Below are 26,329 nucleotides of genomic sequence, written 5' to 3'. Positions count from 1 at the left end.
TCGAGTACTGCATATTCCTGTCTAATGTATTTATGTTCATTGGCTACTACCATAAGCTTTTGATAGCTTCTCCAGGAGACTAATTCACGTGTGTGTGTGTGTGTGTGTGTGTGTGTGTGTGTGTGTGTGTGTGTGTGTGTGTGTGTGTGTGTGTGTGTGTGTGTGTGTGTGTGTGTGTGAACTGCAAAACAAGGCTATTTTGACCGTTTAAATGAAAGTTGGAAAAGCGTAAGTATTTCCGATAGCACCTGAATGCAGCATAACATCTGCCAAGACGGGAGAGGTCCAGGGACGTTTCTGTGAAGGCTGATTTATGGTTCCGCGTTACACCAACGCAGACCCTACGCCGTAGGCTACGGCGTAAACTCTGCGTCAATTTAACGCAGAACCATAATTCAGGCTTGACGGATGCACGCAGGACCCGCCCTCCTCCCGCACTTGTCAAAGGGCACTGATCGCAAATTACATCACAGTTGTGCCCTCAGACGCACTTCGCAAATGTAATCGGGACCGTCTTTATTAAGAAAAAACACTTTTTTTAAAACCTCACTTTTCCATTTTTGATAGTCTTATCATTAGAAGCCAATATGCTTCCTTACAAGCGAACTTTCCAGGTGGAGAAACAGCAGCTGCAGGAGCTCAACAGCAGACTCGGCCAGTATTTGTCCCGGACGAAGCAGCTCGAGCAGGAAAACGCCTGTCTAATTACTGAAATCAATAAACTGAGACAGGTGCAGAAGAAGCCCGAATGGGAGCAGAAGTGCAGAGCTGAGATGCAGGGTCTGCGGAGGATGGTGGGGCAGCTGTCGTTTGAGAAGTCCCAGGCGGAGATGGAGAGGGAGCGGCTGTGGAGAGAGCTGCGGGGAGTGCGCTCTCTGTGCAGCGAGCAGACCGAGGTCTGCACGGGCATCAGCGGAGAGCTGCAGGGCTGCGAGACCCAGCTGCAGCAAGCTCACAAAGTCAACACCCAGCTCCAGCAGCGACTCGTGCAGCTAGAAAACGAGTATGTGTTTCTAGAAGACGCGCACAGGGAAAAGGTGGGCCATCTCCGTCAGCAGGTGGAGTCCCGGGTGGTGCCCATCATCACGCAGGCTTATCCCGGGGTCGTCTCCGTGGAAGAGGTGCAGGAGTACGCCCGAGGGCTGTCCCAGGGCTGGATGGAGACGTTTGAGATGTACCAGGAGAAGGTGGAAGAGATGGAGCAGGCGATTAAAGCGGACCAGGCGAGACTGAGTGACCTGCAGACGGAGAAGAGGCTGTATGCGTCAGAAGTGGGCAAATTACGCACAGAAGCGGAAAAACAAGCCCAAGTTCAAATGCATCTCGAAGAACAACTGATGCATATGCAGGAAAGATTCCGCGTGGACCTAAGTGACAATCAGGTGAGGAAGTCTGTTGCAAGGGAGTGAAATCCCAGTGAAGCTCGAGTTTTGTTTTATTTTTGAGATTATATATATATATATATATATATATATATATATATATATATATATTTGTATACACACATACGCACCAAACTCTCAGTGAGCCATGAGAGTGGGAAGAGGCCACTGCCACACCCACTGCCCTTATGCAGCAGCAACGCAGCTGCAAATACATAATAGATTCTTGGCCTACATCATCATCGCTGACTGTTCCTGTCATATACAGTAGGCTAGAATGCATGTATGGAACACCTACTTTCCGTGATGCATCCTGCATCATAGTTTCAGTGTATCCTTATACATGTGATATCTTTTTCTTAACACACCCAGCAGTTTTAATAAGATTACGTTTGAATTCCTATAAGAGGCAGAAACAAGGATCTTGCATGCATTATTTGATTTTGGTGTAAAAAGGATTGAGTGGCTGGCTGACACGCTACTTCCCAAGCACTTTACAACTGATAGATTACTCCAGTCACTTAAACCAATTAGCTGTCAGACTGACAAATCCTTATTAGCGTCCTAAAGATGGAGCCACAAGCGGGTGAAGGGTCAGTTATAAATTACAGTAATGGTCTTACACTACAGCTGTCCTTCAGTCCCACAAAAATCAAACTCAATTCTTGCTCAACATTGTAAAAATCTTTTTCTCCCCCCCATCTAGATGATTATTGAGCAGCTGGAGCATGAGAGGAACATGATGGCTGATGCTATGGCAGAGAAGATGAGAGAGCACCAGCACCTTCTCCAGATAAGGATGGATCTGGGTATGGAGGTGGCTGCGTACAGGTGATGAGTCTATTAGTATTCCGTCAGCAGTTTCTAGGCAAAATAAATAAAGTATGCGTTTACTTTTGGGTACGTCTTTACATAGAAGAGTATTTGTCATTTTCACATTGATGAAAATACACTTTGGACAACATTTCAAGAGTCAGTTTGCTTTGCTTAGATGTGTCTTTGCTTAGCTAAAATAGGAAATGTTTTGCAAATCACAAAATAAGGCTAGAATATGTTGCAGGCTGCTTGCCTTTGACATTTCTCCAGATCTTCTTATGTCTCCAGTTTGCTGAAGTCACAAATTCACTTAAAGATGTCACATTCACATTAGGAGAAATCAGCTGCTTATAAAAATGTGTTTTTATTACCTGTCTTTTTTTTCTTCTGAAGTACAGCATTACCTGTGACATAGTCATAACTATAATATGCACCCTGAAAGGCAAATGTATTTCTAAAGCAAGATGATAAACACTGTATTGTCTTACCAGAAACTGTTGTTTCACACGGGATAAAATTAGGCATTAGGACAATTCCCAGGAAGGTCTTAAGACTTCCTACTCCAGCCAGCCTTTATAAGGATTTTCCTTGGCCCACCTCTGATTTGTTTTGAACTTTTGGAATAGACACAGCACTCGCCTAGAGACGCCTTTTACTGTGGCATTTATTGCCAGAGTGTGGACAGCCCCACATTGTATTTTTAGGCCAGTCATTCGGAAGCTGCTCTACAGGGAGGATGTTCTTTTTTTGAGGCACCTTTTTTTTTCTGCCGAAGCATGTCCAAGGAGGGGTGAGCTGTTCAAACCAATGACAAAAAATCTTTATTTAATAAGATTTACTTGATATGATTTAGATGAACACTACCCTATATGGCCTGTTGAGTTTAGTTTGAGAGGGTTGAAATGGCAGAGCTGAATCATGTGCATCGTCTTGTGAGGTATTTCATTCTATTTCGTATCCATATGAAACATTTTGTTTACATGTCTGTACATTTTGCATCATTTGCTTGTCTTCAGAAATATTTTCTCTTACCTCTGTTCAGGGCTCTCCTGGAAGGTGAAAGAATTGATCTGCAAGATGCTCATAGGAGGGTGAATAAAGCTCAAAGGGAAAGAATAATAGGTACTGTTTTGAAAAGCATTTCTTTTTATTGATATACTAATCACTAGAAAAGATGTTATTGTCCCCAGACAAAGTAGAACACTCTCAATGCACTTGTTAATTATGTTAATTACTTCTGTGCTTCAGATATCAAGATGCCTGCCCAACCCTACACACCCAGAGTCTCCACCTTAAACTCCACGCAACGTATGGATTTCAAGTACATGCCCACAACAAACTTGAGTAGATCCCCTTTGCCTCACTCTGGGTCTCTAAGTCCCTCCAGGGTCATTCCCATTTCAGTTGCCGGGAGGTCTCGACATGAAAGTCCTGCATCCAGAAGGGATATGATCTCATTCAACAAAGCTCGGGCTGCCTCCTCTATCACTACTGTCAACACCACTGAAAATAAACAAGCAGTCCAGAAAGAAAGCCAAATGCGTCAAAATATGCAGGAAACCATAGCCGAGGAAAAAACAGTGAAACTCAGACACATCTCTCAAGAAAGCCAAATCACAACTAGTCCTGAGAGCAAATCGATAAGAGTGGTGTCACCCTCGGTGACGAGCCTCGGCGCAGGAACAGGGACGGAGAGAAAAAAGCAAGTGTTGGATGTTAAGGAGGCAAGCAGTGCTCCGGATAAGATCAAAGTAGAGGATAAAGCTGAGTCCGCAACGGGCCCAGGTGAGAAAAAGATATTAGATTCTGTATCTGTGGAAGAGATCATAGAGAAAGTGATAAAACCAGCAGGTTTGGACGCTAAGGTCTGTTCATCTGGAGACTCAAAGGTCAGATATCACGTGGAGAAAACTGAACAAGAGGATGGCACCACAAAAACGCAGATTGTGCTCGAGTCCAAAGTGGAGGAAGAGCTGGATATTTCTGAGGACTCTGCCCTTGAAGAAATCCTCAAGCAAGGTGTGACAAAGGTTTCCCTCGAGGACATAGACAATACCCCAACGGGAAGCATGATCAAGAATCTAATAAGCAGCCTTCAAGGAGGAGATAAGCTACTAAATAAGTCTGTCAATGTGGAAATCATCGAGGAACCCGTGGAGTCTCACAGCGATGAAGAGCTTGAGGTTGAACAGAAGAGCAGATCTAGTCTTTACGAGCCCTCGGCACACTTCCAAATTGAAGAGCTAGAAAATGCCCCTTATGACACCCGAGAAGAAAGAAGAGATGATGGTGCCGTGAACTTCTCCTTAAGAGGTGCAGACCAGTCCAGTCGCGGTTCTGTGCAAGTTCTGGAGGTCTCACGAGAGAGAGGATCGCCAAATTGTTCCGATGACCAAGATTCACATGAGTATTTTGTGTCCACACCAGATGACAACTTGTCTGAACCGGACGAGGTTGACGGAATAACGTCATATGGCCATTATGGAATTGTAGATGACCTGTCGGACGAGAGGTATTATCAAGATGGAGGCCTCCCCCAGAAAAGAGTTATTGTAGAGGAAAGTGATGAGTATGTGGCAGGTGATCACTCACTTGGCAAGGAGAGCTTTCCGGAGTGCATCATTGAAGAAGAGGTCCGTGTCTCCCCTATAGTGCAAGAGTCGGTGCTCGGGTACCTGAGAGAGGATTCGTTGGAGCCCAAACAGCAGCTAAAGGGAGCTCTGGAGAAGCTACAAGGCTCAATATCGGGCCCACTGAAGGAGGAGCTGGCTTTCCTCACAAAAGTGAGTAGTGAAAGTTCACAGAATGTGGCGATCAAAAAAGTGGAACAGTCAAGTGATAATGGAACCACAACTATAGTCGCAGAACTAAATGTCTGTCAAAGCCTGGAAGATTCTGGGCTTCTGGAAGCAGGAGATGATCTCTCCGAAGAGCAAATCATGGCAGCGCTCAGGTCTTCCAATCTGGAGTTGGAGAAAGTCTTCATGGGAGGGGCAGGAGTGCACAGCATCAGGGTTTTAGAGGAAGATGAGGCTGCGCATGACGAGGGCTTTGAAGACATCGGTAAGGATGGAAAATCTGCCTCTGAAATCATTGAGAAACACATCAAGCTAGGGGCTGCAGCGAAGTCCTTCACCTGGCAGATGGGGGCAGGCTCAGAGCAAGAGCTGCAGTCTCACAGTTCTGAGACTCAAGGAACAGTTTCCTCTGAGAAGAGAGTTGCAACAGTTTACCTTGAAAATCCGTTGGAAGACTGAAAAAAGAATGACTCACAAATTCAGTGGTTGCCAAAGTTCATATAGAGGTTTTCTTAAGGCAGCAGCCCACAGAACACAGTAATACCTGGCAGAATATCTCTACAACTTTGGTGTAATCCTTTACAAAGCTAGTATAATAGGCTTAAAGTAACTACACTAATCATTATGTATAAATTGTGGCCACAGTACGATGAAAACATAGTAACATGAGCTAGATCAAATTAGGATTAAAACATAGACAAACTGCAGCAATTTATGATAATGATGCGTGTTGTGTTACTCTGGTTAAACGTTTTATAACTTGCAGTTCACCTTTAGAGTTGTTCTCTTTTATATTCTTATTTTTGTACTAACCTGTACCTTCGAGCTTAAACAGCCCATTCTACAGCCATCGCTTCATGACTGCATACTGTGGCTTTTTGATCAACATTTAAAGCAAAATAAGATGGGGTAAATGGGCTTATGAAGGGCTGTGCAGCTTTTTTGGTTTTCACATCTTGAGAATCTTTACTAAATCACTGACGTACACAATCTAGTTAAGCTTGCAGCAAAGAACTTCTTAGTGGGAGTGGAAAAAAAATGGCAATGGTGGCACTTACAGTGAGTATAAAATGAGTTACATTTTTAATATCACTTACCGTTACATAACATTAATGGTATGTTATACATTTTGAAGAGTTAGGGAAACAGAAATTCTCATTACTGAACAAACATATTAATCGGTATGTGCCGCTGCTCTATATTTTTGATTGACCAAGACAGAACTCTGTGGTCCGGTGGTTGTGGATTTGTAAATTGAGAATTTGGACAGTTTTTACAATAAAAATCCCCAAATAAAGGTTGACTTGAAGAGCACTGTAAGGATCCACCGTTGGTGGGAATATCTATGTGTCTGGTTTTGATGTGTGTTGCGCGTGACACCTTTTGGCTGATCACATTTATTGGCGATTGCCTTGTTGGCTCAAAGGATACGACACTGACCGAAGAGTGTGTTTGTGACTGTGACTATTTTTGGATAATCAGCTTAGTGAGTGATCTCTAGGGTTTGTCGTGCGTGCTCGTTGCAGAGACAGAAATGGAGCACTACTTTTACAAGCTGGTTACACGTCTTTGACTTCTTTTTTTTTTTTTTAACTAGGTTGTATAATTCACACTTTACTGAGCAGTGTCTTTGCTTTTTTTGTGACTATGATGTAAAATGTAAAAATGCAAAATTCAGCATGAATTCAATGTATTGGAAGTTTACATGAATCATGATTTATTTCATGTAAGTGCCCAGACACACTAGCTTTCCACACGTGTCACCTGTTAACACAGCACTGTGCTTAAATGATCTCTCCTGGACTGGTTATCATACGGAGTCATCTGGACACCGTATGCCATTTTACAGCATATGGGAAAAAAATATATACAATGTTTTGATGGATAAAGAATGGCTTATTCAATATTCAATTAATAGGAACTGGACAAAATAATATTGTTTCTGCTGTAATGATTTCTTTTTAACAAAGGACATTGCTTTGGTTGACATTAATTCCAGCCCTTAATTGAAAAGTGATAGCGTAACATAAAGTATATCATGGGAATGTTTTGCTTGAATGTTTTTCAAAGTTAACACATGTTAACACATGCCACCTCACACAATGAGTGAGAGCAGCTGATTTTGAAAAGGAGTGACCTGTACGATGATGATATAATAAATATAATACACAGAGTCATCTCTCAGATTTTTGATCTTCATCTTCTGCTTCGTCTCTGGTGTCTCTCGTGTCTCTCAACTACCTCCGGCGTCCTGAAAACCACACAGTTATACCTGCATTAGTAAAACATCAAACAGAATGTATTCTTTCATATCCACTAGGATTTACCTTGCCAACATGTCCACAGCCTTCCGTACAGTCTTTGTTTTCTTGTGCTGAGGACCGTTTAACAAGCTCTGGATCTTCAGACACTATAATTAAAACATAAAAAGAAAAAAAGGCAGCAGAAATGCAGGTCATATGAAGATGAGAGGTTCCAATTATACTCTGAGGTAAAGAAAGACTTCCTAGCAACATGTGGATGCACTCAACACACCAAAATAACCACTGTAGCTATCCAAGATTTAGATAACAGTTGTGCCATCCCCTCAACAAGGAGGGTCAAAATTTACGATGAGTAGTCTTCATATGGACCCAGGACTCTCAGACTTTACTGCTTTCCTTTTTTGTATGTAGTTTGAGCCAAGAAAAGGAGCCAAACGAGCAACACTAGTCCAACTCTGATGCAATAAACTACATGATGCATATTTATGAAACATATACGATAAAAACCTGCCTCTAATCTCCTAACCTCCATAAATAACAAGACATGAAGTGTTAAAGCAGGAAAGACTGGATGAAATGCTCCTCTCTTCACTGGGGAAAGCAGAATCCTGGTAATCTGGAACGGATCCACCTGGCCTCTTGGATGTTTTCACCGTTGCTAGGGTTGATGTAATGGAAAGGCTTTTTTTTTCAGCAGTACTTCAGAAGGAGAAGGGGGGGAAAAAGTCAAAAGTGTATGATGTAGTGCCATTGTTCTTTGTTTTTAGTAGTTCTCGTGTTCTGTATCCAGCGTGTAAGCCAGCTTTCCTCAGGAAAAGAAAAAGCTACGCAATGAAATACAAATAGTGACCTAAAAAAAACAAACCCAAGCTCTCTGCTGCTGGTTGGTGCTCTTCAGAAAAGGTTATGAGTCAGATGTAGAGCAGAGAGTGAACTTTGATATACCCTGCCACACTTGGACCCCCTCCGTGTTGAAATAGCAACAAAACAACATAGTAACCAGGCAGCTTCACTGACGGGCAAGTCCACACAAGAAGAAAGCAATCCCCCTTCCCTGATATCTTTTAAAAAGTTCAGTTGATTGCGGAAGTGAACTCATTATTAAAGTGTTCACTGTAAACACCATAACCACTTATTAAGTGAGGGGTATAGAGTGTGAAAAAGGGGAAAAATAATAATAATAATGGCATACCAAGCTAATGTGGGTCAGTCAGGATCCATTTAACTGACAGCAAACTACTATTCTATGTACGAAGTGGTGTTACCCATTAGTCTTGACGGGAGAAAGTCCCTCTGCCTGACATCTTACACTGGCGGGGCCCTGCACACGGCCCCCTTCCAAGATTAGCATGCGGCTCTGATAACACTGAGCTCTGGAGAGATGTCAGAAATAGCTCATCTCAAAATGACAGGGACTCTGTGGGTATTCTGAGCCGGGCCTCCATTCTCCCGGGGGTTGTAGGTGTGCAAACCTCCCGGTTCCTTCCCTTTTGTCAAAATCCTCCAGTTTTGCAAAGAAAATGTCAAGCTCTCTGGCATTACTCATATAAAAGTGGGGACCAAAAAAAAATCTTAAAAAAAAAAACAATATGATAACCTTTGTCATAGTCCTGTGGGCTTGGTCCATCCTGCCCTCCGTCATTTCCACACTTCCTATCAGCTGAAGAGTATCTGCTACCTCAGCGCTCAGGTCACCAAAAGCAGATCTTTTAGCATCAAGAGAAGCTCTCTGGATCTCCACACATTTCTGTATTTAAAAACATGGAAAATGTGTGAATAATGACTATCTGAAGGTAGGTTCCAAGAAAATCTTTCCTGGGATATTAATTACAGTTCTGTCACATGGTCAAAACACGTAACAGCTTGACGGTGCGTTACCTTTTGCTGTCCATTAATGAGGAGAAAGCGACAGAAGTCGTCCTGGACAGCAAGGAAGGTTGGATCCTGTGAACCTACAGACTTGCTGTAAGCACTTAAACTCAGCTCAAAGTAGTGACCGGCACTGTCTATGGGTGAATAGAAAACAAACAAAGAAAAAAGGCAATAATAATAAGCACATTATCTTAAATTTGACAGAATCTGTTTCACAGTGTATCCTGCTACCTCATGCATCCAATATAAACCTACGATACTACAATTGTTTAAATACTGCATACTCCAAAGAACATAATATAGAAAAAAAACAGTATTTACTTGTAGCACAGTTATGGGCAGAAATATGTGCCACTAGAAACTGAATTTGAATCATTTATATTTGAATTTGAATTGCTCAACTTGAATAATTTCATCAAAAAACTGAATCTGAATCACATAATTTGAATTTGTATTGTTTAATTTGAATCTTTGCATTGAAAAACTGAATCTACATTCCGGAAAACTGAATCTACATTCAGCTCTCACAATTCAAATTCAGTTCTTGTAATTCAATTTCAATTCTACTGTGCCAGACATCCGGGTCTTCCGCAGGAACAGCAATTGAGTGCAGATACGAGTGCAGAACCATAACTCAGGCTTCACCCGTTACCGCAAATCTTCACACACTCCTCAGCCGAAATTTTTCTACAAAACGGCAAAATATAAATCTACACTTTTTACACAGAATGGAGAAAGCACAATAAGTTTCGAAATATCTAGCTCCCATTGGTCGTTTACATCGTTGAAAGAAAATAGGTTATAGTAGGCTACGTGAAAAGGAGTTCTTTGTATCTGCACTCGATTGCTGTTCCTGCGGAAGACCCGGATGTCTGGCACAGTAGAATTGAAATTGAATTGCAAGAACTGAATTTGAATTGTGAGAGCTGAATGTAGATTCAGTTTTTTGGAATGTAGATTCAGTTTTTCAATGCAAAGATTCAAATTAAACATTACAAATTCAAATCATATGATTCAGATTTCAGTTTTTTGATTAAATTATTCAAGTTGAGCAATTCAAATTCAAATATAAATGATTCAAATTCAGTTTCTAGTGGCACATATTTCTGCCCATACACAGTTATGTTGTTTAGAAAACAACCGAAATGCTTTCCAAGTTCCAGATGTTCACAAAGTTTCCATTGAGGTTATATTTGCCATGACATGGTACATGCCTGAACCAGGTTTCTAAAAGGCCTATTATAAGGTGGATTTCCAGAATAGCATCTGAATGTCCTTGACATATAGGAAGACAATGAGATATTCAACTCCTAATTAACCCCTTGTGTGCATTGCTCAAGCCTTGTATATGATTGTGAACAGACTCACCATTGTGGTGGGCCTCTGTTGGAGTAGAAAGAATGAGGGCCAGGCTGTGGGAGATCTGAGCGTCCTCTAGTCCCCCTGGACTGTGACTCACAGCAATGGCGTGGGCCTAGCAGAAACACGCACATGAAATAAGACGGATCACAAACTACAGAGCTAGAAGTGAAATAATATTACTTAAAGTGCCTTGACACAGTCTTGGAATAAAAGGGGCCCTCCTCTGTTTATACACGTTCAACACAAGGTGTTGTTCTTGCCTTGGAGAGATGCTCTACTGCCCTCTCCAAATGACCTCTGTCTTGTTCAACCGCGGCCATATCTCTATAGACACGGCCGGTCTTTTCTGGCTCATTGCAATCCTTCAGCAGTTGCAAAGACTTGCCACACTGGTTCAGTGCTTCCTCTGGGCGATTTTGTGTCTTATAGACCCTATGAATCAGAAAGGACAATAAAGTCAGCAAGCTGGTGTAGAAAAAAAAGGCAAATAATGGCACCAGCTGGGGGTGGCTTAATGCTCTCTTGTGTGTTTTTCTTCATCATAAGTTTACAATATCCCTACATGTGCAATTTTCATGGTCGACACTAAAGTTGCTACACTGCTCTACTCCATCAAGAACAGAAGACGTTGCTTTCTACCCACAAAATAAGTACGGAGGCCTTGCAGAGGTGGATAAAGTTGAAGCCTGATGCAGTGCAGACTATACTTGGGAAAAAGGTCCCTTTAAAAACTTGCATTGCATTAGCTCACAAGTGTCTAACCATTTCCTCTGAGACTTAAGGCTACAGTGCTGTTATTCATCACGGGTATCAAACTCTTCTAAAGTCAGGCGATGTTCTTGGCATGTATGTGGAAACAACCTCAGCGAAGATGGACATTGTGCTTAATGAAGCTTTTGATGACTCAGTCTAACAGTCTAACAATTTACCATTAATCTGCTGCTCTAAGATTTCACGTGTTCTTTGCTGTTATTTTTTTTAAAGTAACTTCCTGCTATACAATGTGGAGTTGCTATGGGTCCTACAGGAAAAAAGAGAGAGCGGGTGGAGAGTGGCGTGCATCAGCCAACACGACGACACAGGAACCATTAAAGCGGCTGTGCTAATAGCTTCAAACCATTTAGTGGACTCCAAATTCAATTCAGCGCTCCAGTAAAGACGGATGTCTTATTCAATCAGCAAAAGCCGCACTACTGTACAAACTCTTGGTACGTTACCATCAGAGCATTTTAGTAACTCAGAGTCTCCACATCCACATCCTAGCATCATTCTTAACTGATTATATGATTGACCATTAAACATTTAAAATGAAATAAACCTGCAGAATTAGTTTTTTTTTGTTTGTCATTCAAGGGGGTAGGGCTGGGCGATATATCGAGATTTTAATATATATCGATATATTTTCAAACACGATATGGTACGAGACAATATCGTTTATATCGATTTAAGAAAAAAATTAAAAAATAAAATACATTTTTACATTTTTTTTTTTAATGATTTTGATATAGCTTATTTTGTGACAAATTGACTTGAATGTTTTATTTGAGATTTGCACAAATGTTTTGTTATTTGCACAACTGTCAACCTCAGTGGAAAAGTCTGCCTGTTACTGTCTACATTGTATTAATTGTACAGTGTATTTTAATTTAATTGTTATGCAGGAAAGGGATATTTGTTTTATTTTATTCAAGAAGCATTTTTATTCTATATATGCAGGCAGTTTATTTTTATTTCATTTGTTTTATACATTTTGATATTGTGCAGACCTCTGTTAACAAAAGGTACCTGTGTGACATTTGACACGAGGCTTTGTATTAAAACTGACTGTGTTTTTAAGGGTTTGCCTCAGAAAAAAATGAAGCTAACAGAGATGCTATGCTATAATGCTTTGGGGGAAACCCCAATTATGGCACAGAAAAAATATTGAGATATATATCGAGTATCGCCATTTAGCTAGAAAATATCGAGATATGACTTTTGGTCCATATCGCCCAGCCCTACAAGGGGGGCTTTGCAATTTAGTCAAATGTGACAAACTTTAGTAAAACGTGGGGGCAGCACGGGTGGGAACCGACCATGGAAGTCCAACATTGTCGGGCCATGTCCAAGTCTCAGAGGTGCATGGGCTTGGATATTTTTGGCTCAGAGGTTATAAACGAGCTCTACAGATTACAAAAATATTGTGAAAGCTTACTTCTAATGTTCCCATGAATATAAGGTTTATACCAACATGGATTGATGGACATTAGTGGTTCCCCACCCATGGCTGTTTATGGGCCAGGCACTTGAGATCCTTTTAGAGCAGCAAAGACAGCTGGCCTAAAAGGACTCTTCAAATCATGCCACTCTGCCTAAAAGGCAACGCCTCTCTATTCTCTCCTTCACTCTCCATCCTTATGCACTTCCTGGCAGAAAGGCAATATGCCACATTCTGTTGAAAAGTGCTTAGAATCCACAAGGCGGGAAATTAATATAATTGAGGGTTTGTAGATGCATTGCCAAGCAAGTCACACAGTCCTCTTTTGTAAATGTTCCCAGAACATGTTTGACGCACGTTTGCTGGGCTTTCATTTGGAAAATGATGCAGATAGGCCATGCCCACGTGAGGAAGAAAACTCCCACCAGCTTGCTCCAGTAGAACTGGTGCTTTTTAAGCATCCTGACAGACTTCACATTTTTACAATATCGTGCAGCAGCTGGATCTGGGTCTAAGACCTTGGTGAGGAATACTTACAACTTCTTAGCAACTCTTTGGGTTAGGATAGCAGCCTATAACCATGGTCAACTATTAAAAAAAAAAAAAAAAACAGCCACTATATTTGTTTAAAAGATCCTTTTGCCAAGGAACAGAAGAAACACACATAAAACCGTTAAAAAAAGTTATTTAAAGTGCAGTAATGTAGCTATTTGACGTACATCCACCTGTCTATATACTGTAAAGAAGCATGCAAGGTTTGGGGTACACCTTATCCAAACTGTTCTTACAGGGAATAGTTCAGCAAGTAAAAGATAACCTGATTTCCAAAAGACATCAACTGGAAAATTCTGCATTATGTTACCAGAAAAAAAAACTTTTCATTTTCAATTTCCTCAAAAAAAAAAAAGGAAGCAAAGGATGAAAGAAAAACTCTCACAGCTTGGAAAAACTTATCATAGGGATACATAAATTAATGTACTGATGAAGTCACCAAGTTCAGTGATATTCCACAGATTTTAAACTATTTTGAGGGTGGGGGGACTGTGAGGGTCATGGAAAAACGTCCAGCAATGCACCTCTGGTACTATCCAAATTACAGATATAAAGCTTTATATCTGTAAAGGTATATAAAGCTTTATATTATGAAGCTTTGAAGATTCCCAACTCTGACTGAATATCCTGAAGCTCTGAAGAATATAAATATTGGTATAAGTGAGAAAGAAAAAACAGTTTCACCTCAGAACCAGCTTAAAATTTCACAAGGAATCAGAAGTCTATGCCTCAAAACTTATCAATTCCATCATCAATGATGACGAATGCTGCAAATGAACATGGCACAATAACAATGAGACATTAGACATGAACTAAGACCCTTTTTTTGACATGCACAGAGTCCGAGTAGCTGCACTGCAGTTGTAGCTGAAGTGGAGAAACTACTGTAGAAACTGCTAGTTATACTCTTTTTAGGAATTTGAGAGAGTAAAGAAGTTGTGTTGAGGCCAACAACTTGTGAAGTTGTTTCCTCACCGAAACTTGGTCTGGAATTCATAAAGGAATCAAAATTTCAGATTTTTTTTCCTTGAAAGGTCAGATGTCTTTGGATTTCTCAAACCTTTGCGTGGTGCACTCTTAATAAACTACACTTCATTGAAATGTCACCCTAAGGGCGGGTGCATGCCACTAAATATATAAACCAGCAGGTTAATGCTACCGACACCACTTGGATAAAGCTGCTGAAAAAAAGGGAACTTCAATGAAGATGATATATGAACATTAACATTTAGAAAAGAGTGGAAATAATGTGCTAATTTATGGCACTCACTTATGAAATACACTCTCAAAGTGTATAATTAAACAAAATGTGTCAAATAAATCTGTTGATTTACAAGAGGAGTCAGAATGAAGCAAAGTCATCCTAGAAGTCACAGTTTCAAAATGCAAGACAACAAATTAAAATGCAGACATTAATCCCGAGCTTCCCCGACACCAGTAAGCCATCACACTAATTAAAAGTGCACACCTTGAGTGTGAATTTAAACGGCACAGAATGTTTGGACTGGGATCTCGAACCAGAGCTGAGCTGACTTCATTGTTCCGGGCTTTGGTGGGAACATTCCCCTCCGTCACAACTTTGTTGACTGACAGAGCTTTAGAAGCATGCCAAATTCTTAGTCATCACCTAACAAAAGAGATTTAGCAAGCTTACGCTCACCAGCCAGAGTCTGCACATTTTTTCAATTACACACAACATATAAACAAACCCCGACTCTCTGAAAAAGATAAAGACGGCATCATTTACAAATTCCAGTAAGTATAGCTCACTCACTCCACCCCCCCCTCCCACAGTACCCAAAACAACAAGTGTCATGAAGTGGGATGATCTAAACTCAGAATTTATCTCCTCGTTTTGATTCCAATTTCCATTTCAAGGATTTGTACCGTCACAGTTGGAGGATTTCTTTTTCAGTCTGCCATCATTTGTTGAATGTGTGTCTTTACTGTGATTTTAAATTAAAAGATATGGGCATTTAACAATTAAGATCTCTAAAGGAGCCCCAAAGTATAATTAAAGGTGGTGGTGATGGAGGATGCAGGAAGCTTATAGAAAGAAAAGCTGAAAAATACTTGAAAAGAGATCAATCACTGATCAGAAAAAACTGCCCCCACTGTTTCTGATTTGAGGTCGAATGCCTTCCCCATCTGGGCCTCAGCTGTATCAACGGCCAAAACAAAATGCAGCGGCCTCACCCAAAACATCTGTGCCACGAAGCACCAACGCTTACCGCTGACATTGCTGGAGAATCATGAGGGGAAGTCCTGATTAAAATGTTTCCCACAATGTGCAATAATGATGTTGATACTACATAAACAAGCCTGCAGAAATCCCCCTCCAGGAAGGTAATGGCTTGTGCAAATTTCCAGGAATCTGTCGCCATCTTGTGGGCACACAAGGAGAGTAGGAGTAGGAGAGTTTCAGGGGAATTAATGAGATGCTGTCAAAGGTTTTTAAATGCATCATCAGACTACATTTTGAACTGATAAAGATTTAACCTCTGACATCTTACACACACACGCTCCAGTACCTGTACAAACCACTGGTGATTTCCAGCTGAGCCTTTATCTTTTCTTCCTTGTTGACAAAACTGTTTCGATGAAGCTCCTCGAGGACTTGTTCTGCCTCCAGAAAAGAAGACTCCGCTTCCTCTAAAGTTTAAAAGTCAAGGACTTTTTAGCTGAGATGACATTTACACTATGTTCAGTCCCATTCATTATTTCCGAACACACAATGAGAGGATATTTTTCTGTGAGTAGTGAAGCACCTCCTTGTGTGAGGAGTATGTTCAGGAGACATGTTCGAAGCTTGAGCTTTTCATCTCCGGAGGAAGACAAAGAGGAGCACAGAGAGAGTATCTCTCTGGCGACTGCCGAGTGCTCCTGGGCTTGTTGTCCCCATCCTGGTGGAACAGAAGCAATGCTACATTTAAATAAACTCTGTACCATTAAAGCAGAAAAATCTCATGAAAGAAAAAACTAAATCGCAAATCGCAAGTTCAGCGCAGGTCTCAAATTTACCCTTGAACTGAAAATATCCTTTAGCCAGCCTGGCATGGCCTTGGGCTACTTTCAGATGTCGCTCTCCGTGCACCAGCTTCGTCAGAGCAATGATTCGCACCAGGTCCTGGATGCAAGAGTCAAACTGAGAACACACAGAAGAAATCTGTCAGTATCACAAGTCTCAACAGTCCGCTTCACTGCATCAACAGTCACACCAGTCATGCAAATCCAATAAAGTAATTAGTACCTTCAAACAGTTCATGAAAACGTGCCCCTCCATGTTTTTGCTCTAACTTTTTAGATTTGATTATTTTTAATCAACCTATATTATTAAACATTTTGGGATTTTGGTTGATTAATAAGACACGGCAGACTGTCAAAAAGGAAATACATACATTTTTTAAAAATGAGAATGAAAAGTGCTTTCAACACCATCCGTCCGGCTCTACTGGATGAGAACATGACTGTGATGCAGGTGGAGGACCCTATCCTGTCCTGGATTGTTGATTACCTGACGGGAAGACCACAATACGTACGCCTACAGAACTGTGTGTCTGACAAGGTGGTCAGCAACACTGGGGCACCACAGGGGACTGTCCTTTCTCCCTTCCTCTTCACCCTCTTCACCTCAGACTTCAACTATTGAAGAGTCCTTCCCCCTTGAGTTTTCTGCTGACTCAGAAATAGTTGGCTGCATCGAAAGGGGCAATGAGAATGAATATAGGACTGTTGTGGACAACTTTATCACTTGAGCTGGACCATCTGCAGCTCAATGTTACAAAGACAAAAGGAGATCATAGTGGATATGAGGAGGACAAAAACACCAAAGACTAGGAATGGGTGATATTTTACCGTTCACGATATATCGTCAAAAAAATTCCCCACGGTAAGAATTTGTCATCTCGCGGTAAAAAGGATAAATTCCCGTTGATGACGTTTTTGTGTAACAAACATGGCGGAAGGAGCTCGTTGTTAAACGAGGCTCCAGCTCCGTTATCTGGAACTGGTTTGGATTTAAAAAGAGTGACGAGGAGCAAACATCATTTATTATGTGCAGAGTCTGCAAAAACAGAAGGAAATGGTTGTTACATTTTGATATAACGTTTGACTATTACGAAAAAAAATTGCAATAGTATCTAATTTGTGGCAACCACAGGTTAATTTGCACATTTTATTTACATTAGAAGAGGTGGTTGATTGGATTTTATTTTTAGTGAACTTTTATTTATTTGTCCTGTTTCTTTATTTAGCAGGTTGTATTTTTTTCCACTTTGTGATTTTATAAGCTAGGAAAACTTGAAGGACAATGGTACTTTTGCTGTTTGCACTGTTATCCCACTGTTTAAGCCATACAGTTCGAATAAATGTTGAATCTGTTCTTACATTTCAAACTTGTTTCATTTGAGTAATTACAGTTTTGCAGTACTGGTGTACTAATTTAATTGGTTTTTATTAATTAAATTTAATTGGTGTAGTTTAGTAGTATTTAGTATTCTTTTAGAGCAGTGTTTTGGGGGCTCCAAAGACTGAATGTGGTGATAGATTTATAGTTAAAAAGATGGAGTTGAATTGGTATTTTTATCGTTATCGGGATAAATGCCAGAAATTATCGTGATAAATCTTTTAGTCCATACCGCCCATCCCTACCAGAGACCCCTGTGTCCATCCAAGGGGGTCCCTGTGGACGTTTCTGAAGAATACAGGTACCTGGGGGTGCACTTTCATAACAAGTTGGACTGGACCAGAAAGACTGAGGCTGTCTACAAGAAGCGGCCAAAGCCAACTCTTTTACCTAAGGAGGCTGAGGTCCTTTCACATCTGCCAGTGGATGCTGAGGATGTTTTATGAGTCTGTTGTAGCCACTGCGATCTTCTTCACTGTCACATGCTGGGGAAGTGGCATGAATGTCGCAAACACCAACAGACTTAACAATCTGATCAGGAGGGCCAGTGATGTCGTGGGGGAGGAGCTGGACACCCTAGCAATCGTGGCAGACAGGACGATGCTGTCCAGGCTTCAGTCCATACTGGACAATGTCACACACCCTCTCTACAACACCGGTGCAGCAGAGGAGCACCTTTAGCAGAACACTCTTCTCACCCAGGGGCACCACAGAGCGCTACAGGAAATCATTCCTGCCTGTGGCCAGCAAACTTACTATAACTATACTCATAGTAAATAATAATAACTATACTCATAGTAAATAATAATAACTATACTCATAGTAAATAATAATAACTATACTAATAATATATATATATATATATATATATATATATATATATATATATATATATATATATATATATATATATATACATATATATATACATACATACATACATACATACAAACCCAATTCCAAAAAAGTTGGGACACTGTACAAATTGAGAATAAAAATAGAATGCAATTATGTGGAAGTTTCACATTTCAATATTGTATTCAGAATACAACATAGATGACATATCAAATGTTCAAACTGAGGAAATTTATAATTTTAAGGTTAAAATATGTTGTTTTTCAATTCCATGGCATCAACACATCTCAAAAAAATTGGGACAGGTAGCAATAAGAGGCCGGGAAAGTTAAGTGTACATATAGGGAACAGCTGGAGGACCAATTTGCAACTCATTAGGTCAATTGGCAACATGATTGGGTATAAAAAAAATCCTCTCAGAGTGGCAGTGTCTCTCAGAAGTCAAGATGGGCAGAGGATCACCAATTAACATTTTACGATTTGGCGCTCTTGTTTCCGTGCTTTTAATTATTAGTGCATTCTGTCAAATTTTTAAATATTATGGTTATTATGTCTTATTTAAATTAATCTTAATATTGTATCTGCTTAGCACTTTACCTGCCCAGGGACTACAGGCGGAAATTAGCAATTGTTGCTATAACCTGGCTCAAAGCATCTCTTCTTGTTTTACAAGATTAATGTTTTTTTTTGTGCATTGTCCCCGTTTTAAATAAATAAATTCAATCAATCAATCAATCAATTCCCCAAATGCTACGGCAAAAAATAGTGGAGCAATATCAGAAAGGAGTTTCTCAAAGAAAAATTGCAAAGAGTTTGAAGTTACCATCATCTACAGTGCATAATATCATCCAAAAATTCAGAGAATCTGGAACAATCTCTGTGCGTAAGGGTCAAGGCCGCAAAACAATATTGGATGCCCGTGATCTTCGGGCCCTTAGACGGCACTGCATCACATACAGGTATGCTACTGTAGTGGAAATCACAAAATGGGCGCAGGAATACTTCCAGAAAGCATTGTCAGTGAACACAATCCACCGTGCCATTCGCCGTTGCCGACTAAAGCTCTCAAAAAAGATAAAAAAAGAAGCCATTTCTAAACAAGATCCAGAAGCGCAGGCGTTTTCTCTGGGCCATGGCTAATTTAAAATGGACTGTGGCAAAGTGGAAAACTGTTCTGTGGTCAGACGAATCAAGATTTGAAGTTCTTTTTGGAAAACTGGGACGCCATGTCATCCGGACTAAAGAGGACAAGAACAACCCAAGTTGTTATCAGCGCTCAGTTCAGAAGCATCTCTGATGGTATGGGGTTGCATGAGTGCATGTGGCATGGGCAGCTTACACATCTGGAAAGACACCAGCAATGCTGAAAGGTATATCCAAGTTCTAGAACAACATAAATGGCCAGCCTGCAGTACAGATCTTTCACCCATAGAAACATTTGGCGCATCATAAAGAGGAAGATGCAACGAAGGCGACCTCAGACAGTTGAGCAACTAGAAGCCTGTATTAGACAAGAATGGGACAACATTCCTGTTTCTAAACTTGAGCAACTCCTCAGTCCCCAGGCGTTTGCAGACTGTTATAAAAAGAAGAGGGGATGCCACACAGTGGTAAACATGTGCTTGTCGCAACTTTTTTGAGATATGTTGGTGCCATGAAATTGAAAAACAACATATTTTTCCCTTAAAATTATACATTTCCTCAGTTTGAACATTTGATATGTCATCTATGTTGTATTCTGAATAAAATATTGAAATTTGAAACTTCCACATAATTGCATTCTATTTTTATTAACAATTTGTACAGTGTCCCAACTTTTTTGGAATTGGGTTTGTACATACATACACATACATCATTTTTCGTATTCCTAAAATATTGAGTACAATGATTGAAAAATGATAATAAAATTAAAGATTTACATCAGTTTTCATCAACTCTGAGATTTCATTTCATTGGAGAGAATGTCTAATCTGATGTCTTGTGATGATGTCTTCTGACATCCTAAATACAATAAAACAGTGTTAAATTATAACCACAAGCCTAATTGTCATCAGTATTAGTATCTAGTATATCAGTATCACTGTTGCTGCAGTCTAGATGCTCCAAAGGCCTTGTTTCCTCTCACAACAACATACCCACCTCTTGGTTGTCCTCCCTAGTCTGAGCCTGGGTTTCAGAGTACTTCAGCTTTTCCTCTGGAGACATCATCAGAAAGTCCTTACTGGCCCAGCCTCCTTGTGAGGGGGTTGGTGCATGTGAACCACGGTCAGTAAACACATCTAGACCCCTGCCAGCACTTCCCATGCTCTCTGGCAATCTGCAGGTTAGGGGGAATCAAATACTTGAACACTGATGACTATCAGCTTTCAGCTGTGAACAAACATAAGATACCGGTATATATATAAATATACACATACATGTATGTATGTATGTATGTATGTATGTATGTATGTATGTATGTATGTATGTATGTATGTATGTATGTATGTATGTACGTATGTATGTATATATATTATATATATATTTATATACACATACACAAAAAAATCTGATGTATGGAATACATTCAAGATAAAATATACATTTTTAAACTATTTTTCCAAGTGTCCTTTAGATGGATAGAGATGGATACATCACGAGTGTGTGAAAATACGTACGCAGTTGAAGATTTCGAAGAGTCCATTCGTGTTTTTAAAATGTCTTGACTTTTCCACATGTTCATAAACTCTCAGCATGAAAGATCATCATCAGTCTTTCCACCTTGGTGGTTTTGTTGCCGTGGTTCCCGTCAGTGTGCTACCTTATATAACGGAGTGCAATTCCCCCCACCCCACGAGACTATAGCACTCGATCTTAAAATGACATTATGTTATATAAAACGCTAGTAGTTTAAAATCTCTGGATGCACGGTGTCTTTTTGCAGCTCCACTTCTCCCAAACAGCAGCTCTGCGGCTCCAGCTGCTGCTGCAATGCTAGGGAAGCGCTCTCAAGAGGTTGCCAGATCCGCTCACAGAATCAAGCAAACGGATCTATTAACACGACACCATACTCGTCACAAATGAAATAAAATAAAATAACATTCAAAATATCAGGATGTTGTAATAGCTGATTCTAAAGTGAATACAAACAAGTTAGATGAATTCTTTAATTTGTGCGTAGCTGATTTAACAACTGATGCCCTCTTTTTAGTCACATTATGCGAGATTGCTAACCGTGAATTATGAGAATATATATATATATATATATATATATATATATATATATATATATATATATATATATATATATATATATATATATATATATATATATATACACACACACACACACACACACACACACAATCAAAATAAATAATTTTAGAAAATTGTTATAAATTGGCCACAGTACTCCACTTAATGCTGGGAAACCAAGAGAACCATTATGCTGTACTGAAGCCTTATGCTGAATTAATTGGCATGCTTTTTGAGAGTGGGAAAGCACGTTGCCATGCAGGCTCAATGCTCCATGAGACTAAAAAGCTGTTGTACTATACAGGCATCCACAGGATGTCAGTATAGTAATACAAGAATAATGGCAGCAGAAACGCCAAAAACTTCACAGTTGTACTGATGAAACATTTCTAATTTCTGTGCTCTTCAAAAAGTGATAACAGAGGTTTTTTTTTACTTAAATGTGAGTGCTGTTTTACTTTGTTTTTTTTTTCGTGTGATTTCTTCTTTTTCTGCAATATTAACCAATCTGAGAGCTTTTTAGATTACCTAATAGTAATTCACGATGAAAGCAATGTGGACTATGGAATCAAAGCTTTATGATTTACAACTGAAATATATATGGCGTGATTAGTCAAAACAATGTATGAGGTGCAATAATCTGTTAGTTCATGCAATGTGGGAGAGGTAACGTTGACCTATCTCCATACTTCAAAAACCTTTACATCACATTTCATATTTTAGTGACTATTGACAGAGGTCAATGTGGGGTTCAGCTTCAAAGCTTCTCAGTGTAATATTTCATAGACATACAGAACTGAACTGTAACACAGAGGTGAGGAAGTTTAAAACTTTTTTCATATTCAAATATATCATCGTTATAAAAATAAACTAAGAATCAAGAATTTCTCTTCCACATAATTCTGAGCTTTATTTGACGTTAAATCTTTACACCCACAGCAAGAAGAGGAAATGTATGTTTCCTTGTAAAAACATGCTTCCTTACATCAGCGCCACACAAACAAGAACTGTCTCTGTGGCTGCTTTGAGAAATTGGTATCCAGAGACAGTTTTTCTGGGTTAATTTATTCTGTTCTGGTCTGGCAGATTATGTACCTTCACCACTTTTAAACTCAAGGCATTCTCATTTTGTGTGCAAGACTGCCTAAGATAACTTCTACTGGCTCCTTGGGATGGCTACTGCTGGTTGATTCTGGCAGGCCATGAGACAACTCGTTTATTTGTTTGTTTGTCCCGTGAGTTTTTGGCTGGCTGTTCAGGGCTCTGTTTGGCCTTGGTCCCTGTTGAGCTTCTATTTCTGAAACCCAAGTGGCTCTTAATGAAGCTGGTAGGGTTGGCATGGCCCCTCAGCAAACCCAGGCCTGATCAGACCCTTCTTCTTCTAACTTGGCAGCCACACTCAATTTGCTCCCTCTGGCTTCCTAATTTAGTAACGGTGGGTAAAAATATGCGCTAACGAACAAGGTCTGGTATGTCAGGCTGGCGTCCAGAGTAGAAGGAGAGAGAGAGAGAGAGAGAGAGTGAGAGAGAGAGGGGAGGAGGGCTTGAGAAGAGTGGGGTGGTGCTGTTTTCTCAGCACGCAGCCAGTGACAGGAGTAGAGTTGCTCAGACTTCTCTGACATCTGTGTGTTTTTGTGTATGTGTAGGCATTCAAGGGAGTGTGTGTGGGCGGACGGTGAGAGGTGAAGAATGAGTACTTAAAATTTCTTACCCTTGCCAAACTCAGTTTAAGCTGTTCTCCGTTATGTTCTTCTGTGGTATTCTCAGCTTTGTGTACGACGGAATTAGAAGATTTATAGGTCTTACTATTTGTGCTAAAGTTTTACATTTATTTTGCTTGCTTTTATTACTGCAATATCAGTTTTTAACTATTTTTTTTGCACATCTCAAGTCAAATGAATCCCCTTTGGTAAAGTTCTCAATGTTGCAGCTACAAATAAATAACTTAATGCTCCAGAAGTCTCCGACTTCTATGAACTTTGGCCTTTTTGGGTTGCTGTATCGCTTTAATCCATCGGTCGTGGCACCCCCTGACTATTCATGCTGGGGCATTCTGGTTAAGAACTCACACCATAATCCAAATATAAACTATTACTTTTAAATCTATGTGTTCTGGGTTTAACCTTTGAGTTTTTGTTTTGTTTGTTTGTTTTTTTGCCCTGCGATAGACTGGCGACCTGTCCAGGGTGTAACCCCTGCCTCTCGCCTGAAATGAGCTGGAATAGGCTCCAGCAGACCCCCGTGACCCTGCAAAGGATAAAACGGGTATAGAAAATGGATGGATGTTTGTTTTTTACACATTTCATTCCATCGTTTTCCTTTGAACCTATAGCGTTTCTATATGGAGATGTATTGCTAAATCTGCAGATAATAACTTCCTGCTCACTTTTATAGGTTTAACAATCATGCAGTCTATGAAAACATGACTTTTACACTCTACACTTATACTTTCTCCATGTTCTTCATTTTTCCAGAAACCCATTCCAAGTCCGGTAATGGTGAATAGTTTTTAGAGAATGTTTTGCTGACAGACAAAGGAGATGTTGTTCTAATGCTTATTTCAAAGAAACATATCGTTCCTAAAATGCCACATGGAAGCGATATATCTCAGCTCTGAGAAGTATTGCCCTGTGCTCTGTGTTTTATAGCTCAGAGCATCTTCTGCCTGAAAAGAATCCTGTGCTTGCTGATTCTCCACTTTCATCCGTCAAAAGCGTCTGACTGTGGAAATGGGCCCTCGAGTACTTTATCAAATGCCCTTCCTGTTTAGGCTCATGGCAGCTTTGTCAACTTGGCGTATAAAAAAAAAAAATCAAAGCTCTAGCTGAAACAGAAGACCTCCTTGTCTGTTGGATGGCAGCAGCAGGAAAAAAAAAGAAGAATTCACAAGCAGGCAACAACAGCTGCTCAACATACCCCTGCAGTATTAAGGAGTCGGTTGTCCTCCAGCCGGAAGCTCAGTGGTTCAATCCCCAGCCCCGCCACGTGTTGACGCATCCTTGGGCAGGCGACTGCCCAAGCATGCCCCCCCTGTAATATCCCTGGGGGCGGGACTATGGCAGCAAATGTGCTACAAACTGTATAGAAAGTGCAAGTAAATTATAAGAAGTGTTTTGCATCAACAGATGAATGAAAAACTATTTGTGAAGTGCTTTGGGGAGCTTAAAAAAGGTAACGTATAAACACAAACCATTTACCATTCATGGACTGCTCTCAAAGACGCCAGGCAGGGGATGAAAAGAACACACATGGATATGTCACATGGTTAGTCATGAAACTCGTGCCTTGTATCTTGGGTGGACTCACTCATGTCGTGCACTGAACTTCTGCCACACAACTGTGAGTTCACAGACAGGCGAGGCAACAAACCACACTGTCGCCAGCAACAGCGTTAACGTTCAGAATGATTCGCATAACTGATGGACAATTTCTCCTCGCTGAGCCGAATGGAAGTGAGAGCAACTCAACAAAACCATCCACACTGTCATTTCGGCGTGGAGTCATTATTATCGAGTGTTTAGAAACATAAAACTGTGTGATGTGAATTTCTGCTGATTGACATGAGCAGTCCAATTAAAAAAAAAAAAAAAAAAAAAAAAAAACTTTTTTAAATCCCCAAAATGATCATTTTGAGCACGATAACATTTATTTAAAAAAGTCTAATTAAAATATCTCTCTTTTTTGCTTCAATTTGTTAGCTGACTAACTGAGAAGTATCGTATTATCAAGTATTAACTACTTACCACTTAACCCAGCTTTCGCTTTTGACACAAGAAAGCACTTTCCTAACAAAAAGACAATTTATGGATTAAATTTACATAAACAAGAACATTTATCCACAGCTGAATGATGCCTAAAAACTTGTATTATATACAGTATGTACTTAATCGGCAACAAACATCAATTCTTTCAGCTCAACTTTGTCAAACATGTCACAGTTGTTTTGTGAAACCTCAAACTAGCACCTATCTTTTAGACAGCTGTCCCCACTTCCTGTGTTAGTTTACCCACAGACACCCACCCCTCAGCAATGAACATGAGACCCTGTTGTCACAAATGGTGTTTAGAGCAGGAACAGATCATCAAACACTCGTCAGTGTGTCATTATTTTATGCAGTGTCCTCATTAATTAAAAAAAAAACAAGAAATAAACAAAACGGTTATCTGCCTATTACTAGATACTGCAGTTGCGTTGTTCTTCTTGTATCTTTGACAACAACATAGTTCATTACAATGTGAATGGGCCGTGTGAATATCTGGAAAACTGGCACAATTGCTCGATACACAATTCTTACAGTTCAATTGCACAAGTGGTTTACCACTTCAACAAAAGCATCCTCTCCTGACTCGCAGCACATATGCAAATGTCTTCACAGCTGCTCGACTTCAGATAAAGCTGTATTATTTGTGGGAATATGTGTCAATGCCATAATCAGAGTATTGGTACAAGAAATGCTGCTGTTTGGAGGGAGAAACAAAGCCAGGCACTTGAGCTGGCCACCTTTTCTTTGGAGCAGACTGAAGCTGTCCGTAGCAAAGACCTGATAGTTGCAGTGCGATAAGATAAGCTGTCTCCCCCTCAGCATCTTTGC

At 40.2% G+C, this 26,329-nt stretch overlaps 2 protein-coding genes across 2 annotated transcripts; one reads left to right on the top strand and one right to left on the bottom strand.

Annotated features, from left to right (window-relative positions):
- Positions 1 to 429: 429 nt before the first annotated feature.
- synm (synemin, intermediate filament protein) lies at positions 430 to 7,182 on the top strand. The gene is made up of 4 exons (XM_061721912.1): positions 430 to 1,382; positions 2,089 to 2,213; positions 3,241 to 3,320; positions 3,447 to 7,182. Exons 1-4 carry the CDS (start codon positions 588 to 590, stop codon positions 5,453 to 5,455), a joined length of 3,009 nt encoding a protein of 1,002 aa, XP_061577896.1. The 5' UTR covers positions 430 to 587; the 3' UTR covers positions 5,456 to 7,182.
- ttc23 (tetratricopeptide repeat domain 23) lies at positions 5,971 to 21,449 on the bottom strand. Its single transcript, XM_061721913.1, has 11 exons — positions 21,161 to 21,449; positions 20,643 to 20,820; positions 16,265 to 16,388; positions 15,990 to 16,146; positions 15,775 to 15,900; positions 10,755 to 10,926; positions 10,501 to 10,606; positions 9,139 to 9,266; positions 8,858 to 9,007; positions 7,324 to 7,406; positions 5,971 to 7,247 (listed from the first exon to the last, which is right to left on the bottom strand). The coding sequence occupies exons 1-11, from the start codon at positions 21,223 to 21,225 to the stop codon at positions 7,193 to 7,195; spliced, it is 1,344 nt and encodes a 447-aa protein (XP_061577897.1). The 5' UTR covers positions 21,226 to 21,449; the 3' UTR covers positions 5,971 to 7,192.
- Positions 21,450 to 26,329: the final 4,880 nt, after the last annotated feature.

This window comes from Cololabis saira, chromosome 5, assembly GCF_033807715.1.
Source record: "Cololabis saira isolate AMF1-May2022 chromosome 5, fColSai1.1, whole genome shotgun sequence".
Taxonomy (NCBI): Eukaryota; Metazoa; Chordata; class Actinopteri; order Beloniformes; family Belonidae; genus Cololabis; species Cololabis saira.
The sequence above is the reverse complement of the archived record's forward strand: the minus strand, read 5'-3'. Positions and strand labels throughout refer to the sequence as shown.